The sequence below is a fragment of the Dermacentor andersoni genome, chromosome 11 (assembly GCF_023375885.2).
Source record: "Dermacentor andersoni chromosome 11, qqDerAnde1_hic_scaffold, whole genome shotgun sequence".
NCBI lineage: Eukaryota > Metazoa > Arthropoda > Arachnida > Ixodida > Ixodidae > Dermacentor > Dermacentor andersoni.
Genome location: NC_092824.1, coordinates 19,020,907 through 19,042,284, shown reverse-complemented (window position 1 = coordinate 19,042,284; position 21,378 = coordinate 19,020,907). Strand labels below are relative to the sequence as shown.

Below are 21,378 nucleotides of genomic sequence, written 5' to 3'. Positions count from 1 at the left end.
GATCTACTTATTTCCGGAAGTTGATGTCGGAAACGGTCCCAACAAGTCCATCCCGATCTGCTGAAAAGGTCGGTGAGGAGGCTTGATCGGCTGTAGTAATCCCGCTGGCCTTGCCGGTGGTGTCTTGCGTCGCTGACAGTCTCGGCATGTCTTGACGTAACGGGCGACATCGGCGGTTAGGTGCGGCCAGTAATTTTATTTATTTATTTATTTATTTATACAATACTGCAGGCCTCATTGAGGCCCAGGCAGGAGGGGCATACAAAATACAGAATAATTGCATTTGCAGACGTAAGAACAAAAGGACCAAATTAGTGTGCACAATAGCAATGGAGTCCACCAGCTGCGAGAACCAAATGGGTAAAAAGAACACTCGGTCTTGTAACCAAACAATTCCCAAAACAAAAGTGAAGAGTAAATGTACAAATGAACCGTCAGTACAATTTTAAGCAATGAGAAGGAATGTAACACAAAGATCAATTTCAGTTATTACTATGAAATCAGTAGTTCAAACGGTCAATGGAATCAGTACTGTTTAGTAGCGACTGAGGTAAATTATTCCAATCGGTTATAGTGCGTGGGAAAAAAGAATATTTAAAAATGTTAGTTCTGGCATTATAGGGAGTTAGAGAGTCAGCATGACGATGACGTGTTCGGCGTGCTGCCATTGGCGTTACATAAGGCTCAGGAGTGAGGGCGAGGAGATTATTTTTAAGAAGAAAAAGAAATTTCAGCCGTTGTATTTTTCTTCGTATTTCCAATGTCTGAATGCCATGTTGTCTCATTATTGCTGTCGGGGAATCAGTCATACGGTATTTCGAAAAAATAAATCTGATTGCTTTACGCTGTACTCTTTCTAGTGCACCAATGTTCGTTTTTGTGTAAGGGTCCCACACTATGCAGGCATACTCCAGTTTTGGCCTTATTATTGATGTGCAGGCTAAAAGTTTAGTTTCAGCGGGAGCTTGTTTTAGTTTATGACGTAGAAGACAGAGTTTACGAAAGGCTGAGTCACATACGTTAGAAATGTGAATGTTCCAGTGCAGGTTATGAGTTATTGTGACGCCAAGATATTTGTATTCCCTAACCTCGGTTAATGGTTCAGATCCGAGAGCGTAAGGAAAAGATAGGCTATTTATTTTTTTAGTTATCTTCATGTAAACTGTTTTGTTAGCATTTACCTCCATGTTCCAACGATTGCACCAAGAAAGAAGGTTTTGAAGATTATTGTTCAGGGTTATCTGATCATCGCAACCGGTTACCTCACTGAACAGAACACAATCGTCAGCGAACAGTTTTATTTGAACTGGTGCTGTGACAACGCTGGCAATGTCATTAATATAAATTAAGAATAATAAAGGCCCTAAAACACTACCCTGAGGGACGCCTGAGGTAACTGGAAGTTCATGGGAATGGTAAGTATCGATACTAACAAACTGTTTTCGGTTAGTGAGGTATGCTGAAACCCAATTAACAATGAAACAAGGAATGTTAATTAATCGAAGTTTTTCAATTAACTTGGAGTGTGAAACAAGGTCAAATGCTTTCCTGAAATCTAAAAATATTACATCTACCTGGCTGGATTTGTCTAGAATATTCGCAAAATAATGAATAACCGATGTTAATTGGGTGACAGTAGAAAAACCTTTTCGAAACCATGTTGCTCAGGTGAGAGTACACTGTTATCACTTAAGAATTTAGTAATGTAGTTAGCTATGATGTGTTCTAGCATCTTACAGCATGATGACGTTAGCGATATTGGGCGATAGTTACTTATCAGCGTTAGGTCCCCTTTTTTCGGTACAGGTACTACGCGTGCAGTTAGCCAGTCAATAGGAAGAGTTGCTGTGGATAATGAAGCACGAAAAATGATCACAAGAAACTTTGACACCATTTCTGCGTATCGGCACAGAAAAACATTCGATATATTGTCAGGACCAGGGGTTGATTTGGTTTTTAAGTTAAGAAGCATAGAAACTACGCCAGGTACAGATAAAAGGTCCGAGTTTGCAACGGACAAAGAAAAAATGGGAATCGATGTATCACTTGTATTTGCAAAGACACTATGGAAGTATGTGTTGAAATGCTCTGCAATACTTTGCTTTTCGACGATAAGAATGCCGTCATCCACTATTTGTTCAATTGGTTTGTTTTTTTTACTCAAATATGTCCAAAATTTTTGTGGCGCGGTACGAATAAAATTGGGCAGAGTGTGGTTAAAATATCGCCGTTTAGCATGCCCAATAGACGAGCTTAATTTAGCTCTTGCGGTTTGAATTTGCGTTATAGGGGCGTTCTTTCGTCTCCAGCGTTTAATCTTTCTTTTCAAGTGAATGACTTCCCGCGTAACCCAAGGGTTAACTTTCGCTGTTTTCTTTGTCTTGTTTGGTACAAAATTTTGAACACAATATGTGCAAAGTTCTTTAAACCTGTCGCAAAGTTCTATAACATTGTTTCCTTTAAAGTTGCTGAGGTGAAAATCTAGATAATCTAAAATAGTTTCGTCCCTGGCACGTGAAAAGTCCTTCACTACAACACTTTTTGCATTACTGCGATTGCATTTTTCCAAGCAGCATGAAAAACATACCATTTCATGATCAGATATGCCGCGTTCAACAGACACTGATAACTTTTCGACATTTCTATTCACAAACACAAGGTCAAGTATTGACGACGAAGATCCGTATACTCGCGTAGGTAAAGTACACGTGTCAATATTTTTAAATGCTTAGATTGAGTTTAGCAACGGCTTCGAATATCTTGGGGAGTACTGCCAACAAACGTGATTTTGTTCGAAGACCAAGGAAGTGTCAAGAAACTGAATTAGGTGTCGCTGAGGAAATTCCTTCGTAAACTTCAATTCTCCTCCATAAAGTTAAATTGCTCACTTACTGAGGTAGCAGCGGAATCGAATTCTTGCCTATTGCAGAAAATCAGGTAATCATCAACATAACGAAATATCTTGATAACGCTATCAACTAAAGCATTCTTTAAGCAGCTGTCAACCTTACTCAGGTAAATATTGCTAAGAATAGGGGCAACCTTTGAGCCAATACAAATGCCTAATTTCTGCAGAAAAACGCCCTCTCTCCATCCAGCGTGTAGTACGTATAGTGCGTGTGTAGTAGCAGCGTGTAGTGAGTGGGTGCAGAGGGCTCCATACCTTCCAACGGGGCCAATGTCCGCCCAGAAAATGGTGCCATCTCAGGGGCCAGTCCCGGAATTCTCCGGCTAGCACGTTGCACTGGTGTCCCTGTTCTTCGAGCTATCAATTAATTTTCCTTCGCGCGGCCATCTGCAGGACTCCTGTTTGGCTCAGATGGTAGAGCGGTCATGCCGAAAAGGCATTGATCATGGGCTCGATCGCCGGACCAGGACAAAGTTTTCTTCAATGCAGAGCTTTCTTTCTTAGAAAGCCGTATTTCGTTTAAAGCGAAGCTTTCTATGTCGCACTGATTCGTCGATGAGCGCCGAAAGCGCACTGCAGGAAAGCCAACTTACAAATCTGTGCAGAACACTTCACTTTGCAGTCGCAGTACTGCGTCAGCGTCGACTGGCCGGCCGGTCAGTTCCTGATAACGGCATAACGCCGTGTAGTGACGAGGTCTGCAAGAGTAGCGCACGCGCACAAAGTTCACAGGAAGCGCAATTTGCGTCTGCTAGGCATGACACCACCTCTGTCGCCATTAACTGAGCTTCCCTGCCAATCGCAGACAGCAAATGCGCGTGAACAAGGACTCGTCTTAGGATCTGGAAAAGGAAAATTGAAGGCCCTTTCGTAAACAAAACAAAGATGGCTGAACGCTACGCTACCCAGACGAACCGTATACGTATATCTGCATTCCCTTACGTGCGTCACGCACTGCATTCCGGGCCGTAGCATAGAGAAAGAAATTCAACAAGAGGGGACACTCGGCGAAAACTGGCAACAAGAAACACGTCACGCCTGGTGTTAATCCGATCCGTTAGTTGACGCGGGCATCGGAAAAAAAGAATGTGAAATGAGCTTGCCGACAAGGCAAATTGCTTTCTATTCTTTCCCGCTACAACTAAAAAAGTTTTGTGTATAAATGAACTTATACTTCGAGACATATTTATCTTGCGTTACGTAGCAACAAGCTAGCGGCAGTCCGGACGCGCGATATGAGGCGTCAAGCGACAGACGTGCCACCGAAGTGAGCGAGGCCGGCTGCGCATGTGTAGTTTGCCATGGCGACCTATCTCTTTTGGGATGTAGCATGTTCGTTGGGCTCGCGACATTTTCTTGCATTCCTTCAAGATTTCAACACGGCACCACTGCACCATTGGACTACGGCAAGGTGCGAAATGTTGTTTGTCAGTATGCGACGCATGCCATGCAAATTTAGGCTTACTGTAAAAATTACTGTAAATTTAGGCTTACTATAAAACCGAGACTAGTGACGCAGTTAACGAAAAACGACGCGGCCGTTCTGGCGCAGTAAATTTGAGTTGACGACTCGTACTGGGAAATGTTTGCGACGCTTTGTATGAGCGCCCCAACATTATTGTAACTTATTTCGGTAATTTTGGGGCAAGCTTGTTGCATCCGGCTAGTTGACGCAGTTAGCGAAATGCAGCTCGACCAGCTCGCGTACACTGAATCTTACTGGGACAAGTTCGTGACGCTTTCCCTGACCCCCCAACATTATTGTATTTCGCTACTTTTTGGGATACTTCTGAGGTACGCTCGCCGAGCCTGCCATTGTGCCGCAGTTGGCGAAAAGCAGCTTGGCTGCGTGCCGCAGTTTCGCGTGTGCTGAATCTTACTGGGACAAGTTAATCCCGCATTCTCTCACCCCGAAATTTATTGTAATTAATTTCGTAACCTTTTGGGGATACTTTTGAGCCATGTTCGCCACGCCTGGATTGTGAAGTAGTTAGCAAAAAAGCAAGGCCGCCATGGTGGCAGTTGGGCGTGTACTGAATTTTAGTCGGATGACTTTTTGACGCCTTCTATGGTCCAGCAACAACATATACCTTCTTTCGGTATTCACCCTTGTTGAAAACGCGACGAGCGATTGCCAAGAGTGATAACACGGGAGTGTGTTGCTTGCGCCGGCAAGACGCGTAAAAGATAACGCCGAGGAGCTCAAGAACCAAGAACTTGACAATTTTGGCTTCTGAGCAACCGAAAACAGGCTTTCCACCCACGAATTTGTCTTGTGACTAGAAGGCATTCGGCGGGCGTTTAACATGGTCTGGCTGAGAGCCTGTGTTGTGGCCACCTCTGTGTACTTGGCGTACCATAGCGTCGACTCACGCGAATTTGTTTTGGAAACGCGCAGTCACATGTGTATTTGTGCCCTTAAAGTGCAGGAAATAATGCCCGGGAAGGGAGGGATGCTTGAAAATCGGACGTTTTCTTCAGATTTTATGGCATTGTTTGGGAAGAGTCTATTTGCTACGAAATGTATGTAAAGATAAATTTATCTGTAATGTCGCTCATTCACCACTTACGGACGTTTCGTCTCTACACGCAATATTCCTGTTAGGTCAATATACCAAAACGATACACGCTTATAATTAACTTTTTTTCAGCGGATGGCATCTGGTGGAGCTTCGTAAAACGACTGCTGCTCACCTGGTGGCACAACTTTGCATGAATGCACAAAAAGCCCGGAACGAGCATTTATCTAGAGCAAAATAAACATTCCATAATTTCAGATGTCCTACGTTTACTTTATGAAATTGCCCGTGACACAGATTCGGTGGAGGCTTGTAAAGATCCTTCGCAGGCGTTTTTACTAAATAATCAAATGATACTGTGCCAAGGCCGCGCGTGGTTCAGCTGTAGAAGCAAAAAAAAAATATGCCGCGCCGTTAAGCGGAGCCAGCGTGGCGTGTGCCAACTGGCGTTCAAAACACGCGCGCCAAAAACCGACACCGGAAGGTGTTAATCTCATCTGCTTGGTGCACAGTCGATTCGGCTTCTGGGCTCTATGGGAGTGTCCGCTCTTGTTGAATGTCTTTCTCTATGGCCACTGGCCGCGGGTGCAGCGCACGGCAGAAAAAGAGGCTGCCGTACGCGCACGCAAGCGCGATCGTGCCCGTAAGCCCGATCCTGTGTATCGGCAACGGCATGCAGAAGCCATGTGGGAGACGCTTGTGTAGTCGACATACCTACTGGTCTTTTGATCGTCAGCGTGTGCATCAGACCGAACACGTCTCGTTGTGACGCGGAATGGTTCCTGACAGAAACGATGGACACTTTAAAGCAACATAGTACGCCGATCCTCGTGTGCAGTGACTTTAACATCGATGTGGCGAAAGAGCGCGGCAGATGGATCGAGAGTTTTATGCTAGATCACTACTCGTTGAAACTGAAGACGCTACAGAGATCCACGACGCAACACCGCTGCTGCATTGATCTCACGTTTGCAAGCAGGCTGTGTCACGTTACCATGGCAGACCCTCTGACCGTCCACAGCGATCGCAAGGCAATATTTTGCAAGTGTAGCGTCGTCCGTGAAAGTGTGAGCGTGTGCGTGTAATCAGCGGCTACGTGATCTAAAATAAAAGCTATGCAACTTCAACGTTCAAAAAGTGCAATCCTAAACAAGCAATCAAATAACATATGTATAGCATCGCCGCTCAGCATTCCTTGGGTTCGTTGTGTGGTCATTGGTTTTGGATTTTGACTTTGATTCAGTTTGCATTGGGTGACAGCTTCGCGTTCAATTATCATTTTTTAAGAAATGGCCCTTGATTTTTTTTTCGTTTCCTGCTGCAGCCGGCTGAACGGTAGTTTGCTCCTTTCGCGAGCTCAGTATAGGCGCACCGCCTCATATTACCATAGTAGCGAAAGCTCGATCCCCAATGGCGGAGGTCGGTGGAAGGATAAACGTCTTTCCCCGCAGGAGCGTCTGTGTCAGCAAGCGTTTCGTGTGTTGCGACACCACGTACCCTACCACACGAGGGTCGGACCCTCCCGCGTGTAGCCATGGGCGGCTTAGCCGTGTCCGGGGAAAGGGGGATCCTAGAGGTTGAGCCGATGCCGGGTGTTCGGACGGTTAAGGCCCCCGGCGGAGGCCACACACCTCTTTGGTCTTTGCTTCACGTAGACGGCACCTTCAGGCTGACGTACTTGAGGGAAATTGGCAGTCGCCTTTTGCTGTCCCCCTTTCAATGTTTTTTTTTCCTATCTTCTTTCTTTTACTGTCCTATCATCTCTTCTATTCTGTCACTTCCCAATTGCCCTAGGCGGCTATTATATTAGGTTATCGTGGCAATGTACGGTTGGCGTCTGCAGCCTTACGCGTTAAGTGCTGCGCCATCCCAAAGTCGGGCTCCGTGGTGGGTGGCCGCCATTCCTGCCGAAAAGAAACCCAAGGATTATGAGAACACCTTATTTTCCACGCCTACTTGATCATCACCCTCCAAAAAGGGGACGCACCGATGAAATTCTAGGCCTTTTCAAACCAAAAGAAATTTTCTCCCGATTCCAAGTTGTGCACAGCGGAAAAAAACTGAAAAGCCAGCTAGAACCGTATCCCCAATCCTTGTTGCAAAAGCCTTGACTCATGCACTTGGCACAGGCTATAAGGTCACCAAAATGGCGAGCGGTGACCTGCTTGAGATCCCTGATAAAGAACACCACAACAAACTAAACACACTTGTGGCATTTGGAGATATTCCTGGTACCGTTTCAACCCATCGGTCTATGAACACAGCACGCGGTGTAGTATCTGATGCAGATGTCATCGACTTGTCCGAAACAGAACAATTAGAAGGCTGGAAAGAGCAAAATATAACCAACGTGCAGCGCATCATCATCAGAAGTGAAAATAAAGGAAGCCCTACAAAGTACCTGATCCTCACCTTTGCTACATGTGATCTGCCACAAACCATAGAAACTGGATACACAAAGATAGCTGTCAGACCATACATCCCTAATCCACGAAGATGCTTCCAATGTCAAAGGTTTGGCCACGGATCACAGAGCTGCCGTGGTAGACACATATGCGAAATGTGGAGTCCAAGGTCACGCCTCAGACAAGTGCGAAGCGACACTTCACTGTGTAAACTGTGACGGTGAACACCCAGCAAACTCCCGATCTTTTCCCAACTGGAAAAAAGGAAAGGAAATTATCCCTCTTAAAGTGCACGAGAACATCTCTTTCAAAGAAGCACGTAAAAGGTGCTCACCATTCCCTACTACAACGTATGCCGATGCGACGCGCCAGCGGGCAGCGCCGCACCGACCTGCGCAACCTGCCCGGCCCGCGCACAGCGAGTCGTTGGCTGTGGCATCCCCCGGCCCCTGAGACGGCAGCAGTTAAATCTGCTCTGCCCACCAAGACACAGAGGCCGGCTACCCCGGGTATGTCAGGCCTCAAGACCACGCCTCACAAGGCGAGGTCTGACAAACGAACTAGCAGCCTGCACGCTGGGGCATCGAGTGCCTCCCAGGAGGCAATGGACACAATACTGGCACGTTTGCTGCCGAAAAACCATAACGGGGCCAGACGATCGTCCTGTTACCTAAAATACGCAACTACACACCTGAACACAGACCATTTCTCATTCTAACAAAATGGATGTACAAATTATTCATTGGATGCCCATGGCATTCTAAACAACTCAGATGACATCAAGGAAATAATACATGAATTTAATCCTAGGCTGTTCTGCGTTCTGGAAACACACTTGAAAACATCAATTACAAATTTCCTAACACAATACACATTATTCCGCAAACATCGCGATGATGGCGATGTCGCGTCTGGTGGCGTGGTTATTATAGCTCACACGTCAGTCGCTTGCCAACACCTCCACCTTCAAACTAATTTAGAGGCAGTAGTAGTTAGGGAAATCCTATTCCACAGGCTAGTTACGGTCTGTTCACTTTACGTACCACCCGAACATCGTTTGCAACTTAGGGAACTTGAAACGCTTGTCAATCAGCTCCCCGAGCCATTCATTTTAACCGGTCATGTAAACACCCATAATACGCTGTGGGGCGACTCGCGCTGCAATGCAAGAGGGCGTACTGTAGAATACTTTCTTTTGTGTACCGGTGCGGTTCTGCTGAATAACAAAGAATCCACTTTTTATAGCACCACCCATAAGTCATATTCTTCAGTAGACTTAACCATAGGCGCTCCATCCATAATGCCGTACCTTGATTGGAAGTTCCTAAAGAACCCTTACAGAAGTAAACACTTCCCTATTCTCTTAACTTCAACAAAACGAGCTGATTACCCTCCCAAGATTCCCCGATGTAAAATCGACTCGTTGAACTGGGAGCTCTTTGAAAAGATTACGTATTTACAGCGTGATGATCTGCTTTTTTTAAAGATAGATGATGCTGTGGCATATTTGACACGTTTTATTATTGACGCTGCTGAAAAATGCCGAAAGCAAACTAACGAACTTGCTAATAAGCGTCGTTTGACTTGATGGAACGACGAATGCAAAGAGGCACACAAAAAACAAAATAAAGCTTGGGGCCTGCTTTGTGACTCTCCAATTGCGGAGAACTTTATTAAATCCAAGAAGGCAAAATCACAGGACAGGAGAACATGTCGACGTGCTAACCGAGAAATCTGGGAAAGGTACATATGTAGTATCAATTCGTACAAGGATGAGGTTAAGCTGTGGAACAGGGTGAACAGATTAAAGGGCAGGGAAGCACAACCACTTCCTTTAGTAAGCGCTTAAGACGACACCATGAAAGATCAGGCAGATTTCCTGGGCAAGCATTTTCAAAATATTTCTGGTGCATCACACTATGCGCCAACTTTTCTAAAGTTCAAGGAACGCATAGAGCGAGAGCGCCTTGAACGAAAATGCGCAGCAGATGAACCGTACAACCGTCCGTTTAGTCTCGCTGAACTGAAGGCTGCTCTCAGTTCCTGCCGCAACTGAGCACCAAGTGGTGACCGCTTAATGTATGCAATGATCAAGAATATGCATCCAGAAACATTCAACACACTTCTGTCTCTTTACAACACCATGTCGGTATCTGGGCATATTCCACCCTCATAGAAAGAAGCGATTGTCATCCCAATTCATAAGCAAGGCAAAGACCCTCCATTAGCCATTAGTTATAGCCCACTAGCACTAACAAGCCGTATCTGTAAGATGAAAATATGGTTAATCCGCGTCTAATCTATTTCCTGGAAAGCAACCGTCTGCTTGATCCCCTTTAATGGGGTTTCGGGGAGGGTAGGTGAACAATAGACAACCTTGTTCGCATTGAGGCAAACATTAGAGATGCTTATAGACGCAAACAGTTTTTTCTCTCTGTCTTTCTCGACTTGGCGAAAGCCTATGACACAGCATGGCGATTCGGAATCCTGCGAGACATATCTGTGATGGGCATACGGGGCAATATGTTAAGCATGATAGGAAAACTACATGTCTAACCTTACGTACCGTGTTAGAGTGGGCAATACCTTGTCCAAGCTGTTCACTCAAGAGACTGCGTGCCACAAGGGGGCATGCTTAGTTGCACCCTCTTCATTGTGAAAATTCCATCCTCAATGTTTTATTCAATATATGTGGATGATGTGCAACCAGGATTAAGTCTTGTGATGTTGCAGTCTGCGAGTGTCAAGTCCAAATCGGACTGAACAAGGTCTCAAAATGGGCAAATTAATATGGCTTCAAGCTAAACCCCCTCAAAAGCTCATGTGTACTTTTTCTAGAAAGACAGGCGTTATATAAGATGCTGATGTTATGTTGCATGGACAACACATACCACTCAACACTGAACATAAACCTTTAGGCATAATACTCGACTCAAAGCTGACCTTCATTCCTTATATCAAGTATCTGAAAGCTCAATGCCTCAAAACAATGAACATCCTGAAAATACTGTAAAACACAACATGGGAAAGCGACAGGAAATGCCTCATGAACCTCTACAGGAGCCGTGTACGATCACGGTTAGACTACGGTGCCGTAGTGTATCCCTCTGCTACACCCAGTGCATCAGCTTGGTATTCGCCTCGCCACCGGTGCCTTTAGGACGAGTGCGATTCAAAGCCTCTATATCGAATCGAATGAATGGTCCCTTGATCAGCAGCGCTCATATCCTACATTTAATTATTTTCTTAAAGTACACGCTAACAAAAGCCACGCTTGCTATCCCACCATAAACGATATGGCCTCTGCAACGCTCTTTCATAACAAACCTACAACCAGAGAGCCATTCTCGATTCGTGAGAGAAAGCTGAGCGAGGATATGGCTGTTCATATTCATGAAAATCGTCTAATTGCTTCTGCCAAGCACTTTCCGCCCTGGTTGTGGCGCATCATTGACTGTGACATGTCATTTGTGGAGATAACGAAGCGTGCTGCAGAGGCCCACATTTATGTTTTTTCTAGAATTGTTATTTAAATACTCGTATCCAGAATATTACACAGATGCGTCTAAATCGCATGCTGGCATGTCGTATGCAGCCGTCGGCCCATCCTTTTCGTAGGCCAATATTCTGCACCCTCAAACAAGCATCTTTACAGCAGAGGCCTATGCACTACGGTCGGCTGCGAAACACATCAAACAGTCAAAGCTACATAAGGCGGTCATATACACTGACCCATTAAGCGTTGTGAGAACATTGATGTCATGCTGCAACCACAGAAATCCAGTAATTGCAGATATTTTCTCTCTCCTCTATACTATTTATGCCTCTGGCCAACACGTAAAGGCACGCTGGGTGCCTGGACACAGAGGTATTCAGGGTAACGTTCTGGCAGGCCGAATTGCTACCTCCTTAGACACCAAAGCTTGCAACATGTCCGTAGCTGTTCCGGTCGCAGACCTAAAGCCATACCTACGGAAAAAACTGAGAACCTACTGGCAGCGTGAGTGGGACGCTGAAGTGCTTAATAAGCTCTACGTAGTTAAGCCATTTTTTGGATACTGGCCATCACTGACCAAGTCCAGACGAAGTGATGTCCTATTTTGTCGTCTCAGAATAGGGCACACTTACGGCAAACAGTTTTTTGACTGGCGATGAACGTCCAATGCGCAGTAGATGTTGGGAGACACTCAGTGTTCAGCATGTCTTCCTAGAATGTCCCGAAACACAAGTCGAGTGGAAAAGACACTTCCCCTTAGCATATATTCAGCGTATACCACATCATCTGGCACTATATTTAGGCAGAGAACCGCTATTTGACATGCAATCTATTTTAGCCTCTTTAAATGACGTTAACACGCTCCACGTTTTCTGTCCAAGAAATTCGTAACACGACCTCTTGCGAGAGGCCACAGTTGCGATATCAGCCTTTGTTATACCACATGCCTCCGAGCCCTTGTACTCAAAAGACACGCTGAGGCTGTTGTGCTACTCGTCATCAGCAATCACTTGTCTATTTTTGTGCATGTAACGCTATACACCCTTGTTGTGCATCCCATACTTATAGCATACCCTACTTCAGTCTTTCTGATATTTTTATTCCTTATGTATTTTAAGTAATTTATAGCTCTCAGTTTTAGGCCTCTGTACAACCATGTCACATCAGCCATTAGTTTCTTCAGTAGCCTTGGCCAATCTTGGCCCTTGCGCCATTAAACACTACATATCATCAAAATTCAAAATTGGCTTGAGGCCCTGCTTTTGACTCCGCCTCCTACAACCTCGACGCTACAATCTCCACGCTACGATGCAGATTAAGAGTTAGCTACGATGAAGACTGCATTTCCATGCTCGGAGGCCTTTCGGGTCGCTAGGCAAGATGCGCGGACAAGGAAAGCCACCTTGTTCTCATGTCTTCAGTTCCAGGGCAACTACATAGTAGGTGCCCTTTTCAAGTTTTCAATAATTAGAAGCATTTCTCTCGGAAACCTTACTTAGTTCAAGGGAATTCACTATGTCTCAAAAATTTCTCTTCTCGTGTTCGAATGCTGTTCGGCGTGCTAGCTGTTGTCAGCGTAACTTTTTCTTTCTCAAGTCTCTAATGTATTAAGGCACTTTTTCGCGTGCACACCATCGCCACGCACGTTTATATTTCCTGCCGTTTCGCTCCCGCGCATGCGCTTTAGAGCCACGGCGCTGCAAGTATGTTTGAGTAATGTATTTATTTATCCTTTTTTCCCTAAACTTATTCTCTTAACTACTACACGCAGAAACAAGTGAACAGCGCTCGCATTCGATCCCATAAATGAAAAAAAAGATATAGAAAATAATCAGTCATAGCACTCGTAGTACAATGCTCTGGGCTGTTCTCTTTGAAAAATTTTCCCTTTTTTATTTTTACGCACAAGTGTTAAGCGCTGTTCAAATTCAGCAAAAATGTATCTCGCTCAATACCGCGTGCATGTATTAGATACGGGAAACAAGAGGCTAGGGCAACCGAGAACTGACACTATGTCGTGCAACCTATGCCCATCACCAAATACCCGCCAAGGGCGGGCAAATTAGCGGATCTCTTACGCATGTAGGGCCATCTGGGACGTACTTATCGGCGACAAGGTAGCCTAGCCACCTGCGAGATTATCTTACTGCGCTATGTCTTATGCTCGGTTACGGTAGTCAGAAGTTCAAAATCCCCCCTCTCTTTTTTTTTAACGATGGTGTATCTGCGTACGACATCCTCCGGTGCATTACATATGCTGGCTTGGAGTGGCGCCTGACAACGGCGAGCAATGGCGAGAGCGAGTGCAACTATACCAATCCAGGTACAACCATATTAGGAAAGCCCACAAAGCTTGAACAAAGACACTCCCTCACTAGAACAGCAATTGGTCTCCCTGGTGCAGGGAGACCCCAACCTCCTTAATTCGGCCCCAACCTCCTTAATTAAATGATCTCGTCAATGAAAGGGCCCTCAATCCCCAGCAGCTGCGGAGCATCTGACCAGGCGGCGGTCAGATTTGCAACGCAGCGGAGGCTGCTAAGAATACCTGCGCCCATGGAAACTGACCCTTGCAACGTTTAACCCCCGAATCCCCTCGAGTGAGGCTAGCTTAGCAGGGCTCTTCGAAGAGCTATCAGACATTGTTTGGGATATTATCGGCCTTAGTGAGATTAGAAGAACTTGTGAGGCTTACACATTGTTCTATAACGGCCATGTCCTCCGCTATAGAGTTCTCCCTTGTAAGAAGCAATACGGGGTAGGATTCCTAATCCATAAAGACATTGCGGGCAACATTGACGAATTCAACAGCATCAACGGGAGGGTAGGAGTAGTCGCAATCAAACTCAATAAAAGGTATAGATTAAGGGTAGCACAAACCTATGCTACAACGTGCAGTCACGACGTTGGAGCGTAGGTTTGGCCTACTTGCTGTCGCTGATGACGGTATTCGCTTCCGCATGCATGGCCATGGCAATCGCGGTTTCCTCCGCTTCCACCACTCGGCCAGCCGTGATTGTTGTGTGTTCTATCAATCCTCCGTTGCGATCCGCTACCACCGCGGTCATGAGGTCGCCGCGAGGGGGTCTGGCTGCGTCTGTGTAGACCACTCCATCTTGCGAGCGAACTGATCAAATCTGTTGCTACTCTTACTTCTATGGTAAATATTGCATTAGGTAACATTATAAAATAGTGTTGAAACAATCACTTAGTTCTTAATCCTCTAAAGAACAAACTTATGTTATTCAAAAGTGCTCAAAGGGCCTTAACTTCTATTCCTGAAGTAAAGCTTGGAATTCATTCAAGTCCCGTTAGCACCGATGTCACTTTTCTTGGCATTCATCTTTACCCTAACCTTACATTTCACTCTCACGTCCAACATCTCAAGCACAAGACTACGTTTGGTATTTGACATAAAAATTGTTACAGCGCAAACACATGCAACCACAAGTATCAAGGACGGGACACAAGCGCTGTATCCCGTCCTTGATACTTGTGGTTGCATGTGTTTGCGCTGTAACAATTTTTATGTCAAGTATGCACCAACTCGCCCAGAAAGAAGTTTTAATGAATGCGTTTTGTATACGTGCATTAATCAAAGCTCGCCCTCTTTTCTCGTGAAGCTCTGCTAGCGTTGCATTATGCGTTCATTCATAGTCACATTAATTACGGCATTGTTTCATGGGGCAGCACGCATGCTTGTCACTTATCATCAATTCAACATGTCCAAAATCAGTCATTACGCGTTATCACTTCTAGCTCCATGCGATCCAATGTCTCTTTGCTACTTCGCGCGTATAATATCTTGTCTATTATTAATTTGTTCCAGTTTATCATACGCATGTTCCTCCGCAAGTTGCTTCATAATAACCTTACGTTTCCGTTCATTGCAGTTGACCTTTTGAAGAAGAAAACATCACCAGATTTGCGGCTAACAACAATGTCTTGTTATCCATGGTTCGTACCAATTACGGCAAAAAAACATCTTCCTTCGCTGCAATTTCTCTTTGGAATGAATTACCATCAACTATAAAACCCTGTACTTCTCTTGAAATCTTTAAAAATCACTTTAAGCATCATTTCCTGCGATGACTTAACTACGACCTGGCGGTGTACCTTTGACTTTTCTCTCACATGTGATTTCTTGTATTTCATCCATGCTTTTTTCCGACTTTCTTTTATAACGTGCTTTTTCGTGTTTGATTGTTAATGACATGTCTAATCATGTATTTGATCTGTAGATGTTGTTTGTAATAACGCTAACTAGCTGACTATTCATATCACCATCAATCTTGTTATTATTAACCGAGGGTCCCACTACAGTTCTTTCACTTTGAGATCCTCGTCTGTATATTTGTCATGTTGTAATTACTTCTTTTTTTTGGAACCAATGAATGTTAATCTGAATCTGAATAAGGCGATAATAAGTGATATTCGAAACTGTAACCTGAGAAAGACTGAAGAAGCCGTAAAAGATGGACGCAGCCTGAAATCAGTGAGAAAGAAATTTGGCATAGGACAAACCAAGATGCACGCACTAAAAGATAGGCAGAGTAATATCATCAACAATCTCGAAGATATAGTAAAAGCAGCGGAAGCATTCTATACTGACCTTTACAGTGCCCAAACGACTCAGGAGCACTCTATTCGAAAGTATAATGAAGGGTATGCGAAACTCCTCCTATACCTAGAGATGAGGCCAGAAAGGCCTTGGAAGGCATGAAAGGGGGGAAAGCGGCAGGAGAGGATGGAATAACAGTCTATTTAATCTAAGATGGAGGAGTAATAATGCTCGTAAAACTGGTGGCTCTCTATACGAAGTGTCTATCGACTGCAAGGGTTCCAGAAAACTGGAGGAGGAGGAGGAAATAACTTTATTGCGTTTCCTGCGAGTTGGTGGGGAGGGCCAGAGGCCCCGCCTAGGTGACGGCCAGGAGTTCGTTGGTCCTGCGGCATCCTCGGCATGCTGGGTGGGCCATAGTTGATTCTCGAGGGTGGGGCAGAGCAGCGCGGCTTCCCAGAGCATGCGAAGGCTGTTGCTAGAGGCCACGTTCTCGTTATCTTTATGTATCCCTCGGCATTCCCATAATACATGCTCCAGAGTGGCTCTCGATTCGCATGTGTTGCATTTGTCCGTTTGAGATATATCCGGATATATGATGTGCAAGAGCGCAGAATTCGGATACGTCCTAGTTTGTAACTGCCATGCGACCGACTGCTCTTTTGTCAATTTTGGGTGAGGTCGCGAGAATGTGCCCCTCTGTAACGCATGCTGTTTCGTAATGTCATTATCTGTTGTCATTCTGTCCTCCCATTCTCCCTCATTTACTGCACCGTCACGTCCGGAGAGTGTTGGGGCGTCACTGGCGACTGCGGCTCGATCCGTAAGCCCTCGAGCGGCGTCATGTGCCGCCTCGTTGTTGCCGTCCTCCGCAAGGGTATAAGCGGGTGCCCATGTGATGTACACCTTTCTTCTGCAATACTGTTCTACTTATTACGAAAGCCTGTATTAACCTGATCGTGTTTTCCCCTGTCATCCCGCCATGTTTGTTTGCTATCCTCCTGATTAGCCTCATGATTTGCGCCACACTTCCTTCGAGGCTTCTGAGGGTTTCTCCGTTGTTGCCCTTGGCTTCGATGAGGACCCCCAATACCCTGATCTTGTCGACCTTGGGTATGGGTTTTCCCATCGGCCGTCTTAAACTGTATCTCGTCTCTATGGGTCAGATCTTCCCTGTAGTTGCCTGGTTTGCGGCCTCTGCGAGTTGGTCTGTACAGTAACAGCCCCGATTTCTCTGCCGAGCAGGTTAGCCCTGTCCCCTCCAGATATCGTTCGATTATTTCGACCGCTGCATGAAGCGTTTGTTCTATTTGCCCGTCACTTCCGTTTCTCACCCATCAGGTGATGTCGTCAACGTATACGGTATGGTTGAGTCCCTCGATGTCTTGTAGCTTGGCTGGCAGCCCGATTAGCGCCAGATTGAATAGCATCGGTGATAAGACCGAGCCCTGTGACGTACCTGCGCTGCCTATCTCCATCTCCTCCGAAACTAGGTCCGCTATCGTGATCTTTGCCTTTCTACCCGTTAGGAAATTGCATACATTATCGTACGTCCGTTGTCCCTCTACTAGTTCTCCTACTCTATCTAGTATTGTTGCATGTGTTACGTCATTCAAGGCCCTTATGAGGTCCAACCCGAGAATTGCCTTTGTCGATCTTTCTGAATCTTCAATGATCTCATGTTTTACTTGGAACAGAGCATCCTGGGCTGAGAGATTTTTCTTGAATCATATCATTGTGAGTGGGAGTGCGTCCCAATCCTCGAGGTAGGTGGTTATCCTCGCTAGCACCACGTGCTCCATGAGTTTCCCCATGCAAGTAGTGAGGGATATGGGTCTTAAATTCTCAATCTGCAGTCGCTTGCCCGGTTTAGGTATTAACATGATTTGTGCCGTTTCCCATTGCTGCGGAATCTGCCCTGCCTCCCAGCAGTCGTTACTACATTCTGTTTACATACTTATAGCCTCATCTTCCAAGTTCCTTAGCGTTTTATTCGTTACCCCGTCTAGTCCGGGCGCCGACTTGGTACTGAGTTTCTGCAGGGTTGCCCTGACTTCTGACTCGCCGATTTTGCTAATTCGTCATTTGCCTGCCCTGTGTAGTCAGGGTGTATGACGGGCGTCGCCTGTGAGATGTATCTTTTCTCTATTTCCTGGAGGAAGTCCTGCTCTATCCCTGGGTACGCTTGTATTAGCCGATTTATATTTCACCTGTGTCAACATGGACCCGTCCGGGTCTAACAATTGTCGAAGGGTGTTCCACGTTTTTACCATTCCTATCTGACTGCCCATGTCGTTGCATTTTCTTCCCACTGTTGTCTACATAGCTGCTGGGCGTACTGTTCTATGTCCCTGTTCAATTTGACTATCTTTCTACGAAGCATCCGGTTGTGTTTTTGTTTTTTCTATCTCCATTGCAACCCTGCCTTAGCTTCCCACATGTGTAGAAGCTTATTGTCTACGTTATCTAAATGCGCCTCCACCGGGACCGTTTTCGTAGCTGCTGCTACATCTACCTTTAGTTTTTCGTTCCATTCCTGAATTCCTTGTGTCGTGTCGTCGGCCTCCTCACTTATTTTCCTGAATTTGTCCCAGTCGACAATCTTAAGTTGTCTACCCTTTGTCTGGCGCGCTCCGGCCCTGACTGTTATTTCTAGTATATTGTGATCGCTCCCAAAGCCGTGTTGCGCATTTGTCCACTGCGTGTCCCGTATGTTCTTGGTGAACGTTAAATCTGGCGTAGTATCCGCGCAAACGCTGGTACCTATTCTCGTGGGAATCGATGGGTTGGTCACGTGGGTCTGGCCTTCCTGTTGCGCGTCTAGGCAGAGGTTCCTGCCTTCTTGAGTTTCCATTTTGCATCCCCATGCGGAAAACGAAGGGCAGCCTCTTTGTATTAAATATTTATAGCAGTCAAAAATGCAGACACCATAAATTTCGAACGCTGTTTAAAAAAACCCTAGCCACTGTGGACAACCGAGCGGTAGTGATCAGAAAACCTGGAAGAACGCAAACATTATACTAATCCACAACAAGGGTGACGCTAAATAACTAAAAAAATAGAGGCCCGCTAGCTTACTCCCAATATTATATAAAATATTTCCGAAAATATTCTCCAATAGAATAAGGACAACACTGGACTTTAGGCAACCAAGGGAGGAGGCTGGCTTCAGGAAAGGTTACTCTACAATGGATCCCATCCATGTCATAAACCAGGTTACCAAGCAACCCGCAGAGTATAATAACCCTCTCTATATGGCTTTTATAGATTAGGAAAAAGCATTTGATCCAGTAGAGATACCAGCAGTCATAGAGGCATTGCGTAATCAAAGAGTACAGACCGCTTACATAAATACCGTGGAAAATACCTGCAGAGATTACACAGCCACCTTAATTCTACACAAGAAAAGTAGGAAGATACCTATAAAGAAAGGAGTCCGACAACGAAACACAATCTCTGCAATGCTATTCACTGCGTGCTTAGAAGTATTTAAGCTAATAAACTGGGAAGGCTTAGGAGTAAAGATCGACGGCGAATATCTCAACAACCTTCGGTTTGCCGATGACATTGTTCAATCCAGCAACAATGCAGAGCAGTTGCAACAAATGATTGAGGACATTAACAGGGATAGTGCAAGAGTGGGGCTGAAGATGAATATACAGAACACAAAGTTAAAGATATATAATCTGGCAAGGGAACAAAAGTTCAAGATCGCAAGTCAGCCTCCAGAGTCTGTGGAGGAGTACGTTTACGTAGATCAACTAATCACAGGGAACCCGGACCACGAGAAGGAAATTCACAGAATCAAAATGGGTTGGATCACATGTGGCAGACATCGGGAGCTCCTGACTGGGAGCTTACCGTTATCATTGCAAAGGAAAGTATACAATCAGTGAATTTTACCGGTCCTGACATATGGCTCAGAGACATGGAGGCTGAGAAAGAAGCTTCAGATCAGCTTAGGAACCACGCAAAGTGCGATGGAACGAAGAATGCTAGGGATAACTTTAAGAGACAGAAAGAGAGTGGTTTGGATCAGAGAGCAAACGGGTATATACGATATTCTAATATATATTAAGAAAAAAATGGCGCTGGGCAGGTCATGTAATGCGCAGACTAGATAACCGTTGGACCCCGCAGGGGCGTCTGCGCAAGCAGGCGTTTGGTGTGTTGCGACACCACGTACCCGAGCACACGAGGGTTGGACCCTCCCGCGTGTAGCCGTGCGCGGCTTAGCCGTGTCCGGGGAAAAGGGGATCCTGGGGGTTGAGCCGAAGCTGGGTGTTTGGACCTAAAGGCCCTCCGGCGGAGGCAACACACCTCTTCGGCCTCGGCTTCACATAGACGGCACCTCCAGACTGACCCACCTGGAGGAAATCGGCAGTCGCCTTTTCCTGTTCTCCTCTCCAATCTTCGTCTTTCTCTCCCACTTTGACTTCTTTCCTGTCTTCTCTTCACTTCTTATTACTTCCTTTCTCCACGGCGGCAAGGGTTAACCTTGTGTATCTGCCCTCCCTTGGGTATAATATATTAGGTTATAGTGGCAATGTACGGTTAGCGCTTGCAGCCTTACGCGTTAATGCCTGCAGCGTCCCCATGTTGGGCTCCGTGGTAGGTGGCCGCCATTGCTGCCGAAAACGAACCGAAATAGCGTGGGAACACCCGCATTTCCCCGCCTGCTTGATCGTCACCCTCAGAAGAGGGGACGCACCGAAGACTTCAGCACATGTTTTACCCGCATAAAAGAGAACTACCCGAAGTACCATGTTGTCCATACTGAAAATCCTGAAAAGCAAGCCAGATTCATTTCGCCATTCACAGTAGCAAAATCTTTGACCGAAACCTTAGGGTCAGGTTATAAGGTAACGAAAATGGCTAGCGGGGACCTTCTCCTTGAGATCCCTCAGAAACATCAGTACGAGAAGCTTGGCAGTCTTGTGACATTTGGTAACATACCAATTTCTGTTACACAACACCGAACAATGAATAGCTCACGGGGAGTCGTGTCAGAGGCAGACCTCCTAGATTTGACAGAAACTGAACTCCTGGAAGGGTGGAAAGAACAAAATGTTACTGACGTAAAACGTAATATAATTAGACGAGACAACAAGGAAATCCCCACTAAACATCTTATCCTAACATTTTCATCCAGCATACTGCCAGAAACCATCGAAACAGGATACATCAGGTTAATGTTCGACCATTTATCCCCAACCCTAGACGATGTTTCAAATGTCAGAGGTTCGGCCATGGCTCGCAGAGCTGCCGTGGTCAAATAACTTGTGCAAAGTGTGAAGTCCAGGGCCACCCCTCAGACAACTGCAGTGGCACACCTCACTGTGTGAACTGCAGTGGTGACCATCCAGCCTACTCACGTTCCTGTCTGAACTGGAAGAAAGAAAAAGAAATAATAACCCCCAAAGTCAAAGAAAACATTTCGTTTAAGGAAGCCCGTAAAAGGTGCTCTCCTTTCCACAACACACCTTATG

The 21,378-nt window shown here is 45.6% G+C and overlaps 1 protein-coding gene across 3 annotated transcripts in view; it reads left to right on the top strand.

Annotated features, from left to right (window-relative positions):
* Positions 1-21,378, top strand: part of LOC126517550 (uncharacterized) — a 138,415-nt gene that overhangs the window by 48,953 nt on the left and 68,084 nt on the right. The window contains exon 1 of one of the 3 annotated variants that reach the window (XM_055064561.1): positions 4,224-4,319. The exons of the other annotated variants lie outside the window; for them this stretch is intronic. Within the exon in view, the coding sequence (XP_054920536.1) occupies positions 4,239-4,319 (81 nt within the window). The 5' untranslated portion in view covers positions 4,224-4,238. Of the gene's footprint in view, positions 1-4,223; positions 4,320-21,378 lie in introns of those variants that run through there. 3 annotated transcript variants of the gene reach the window in all.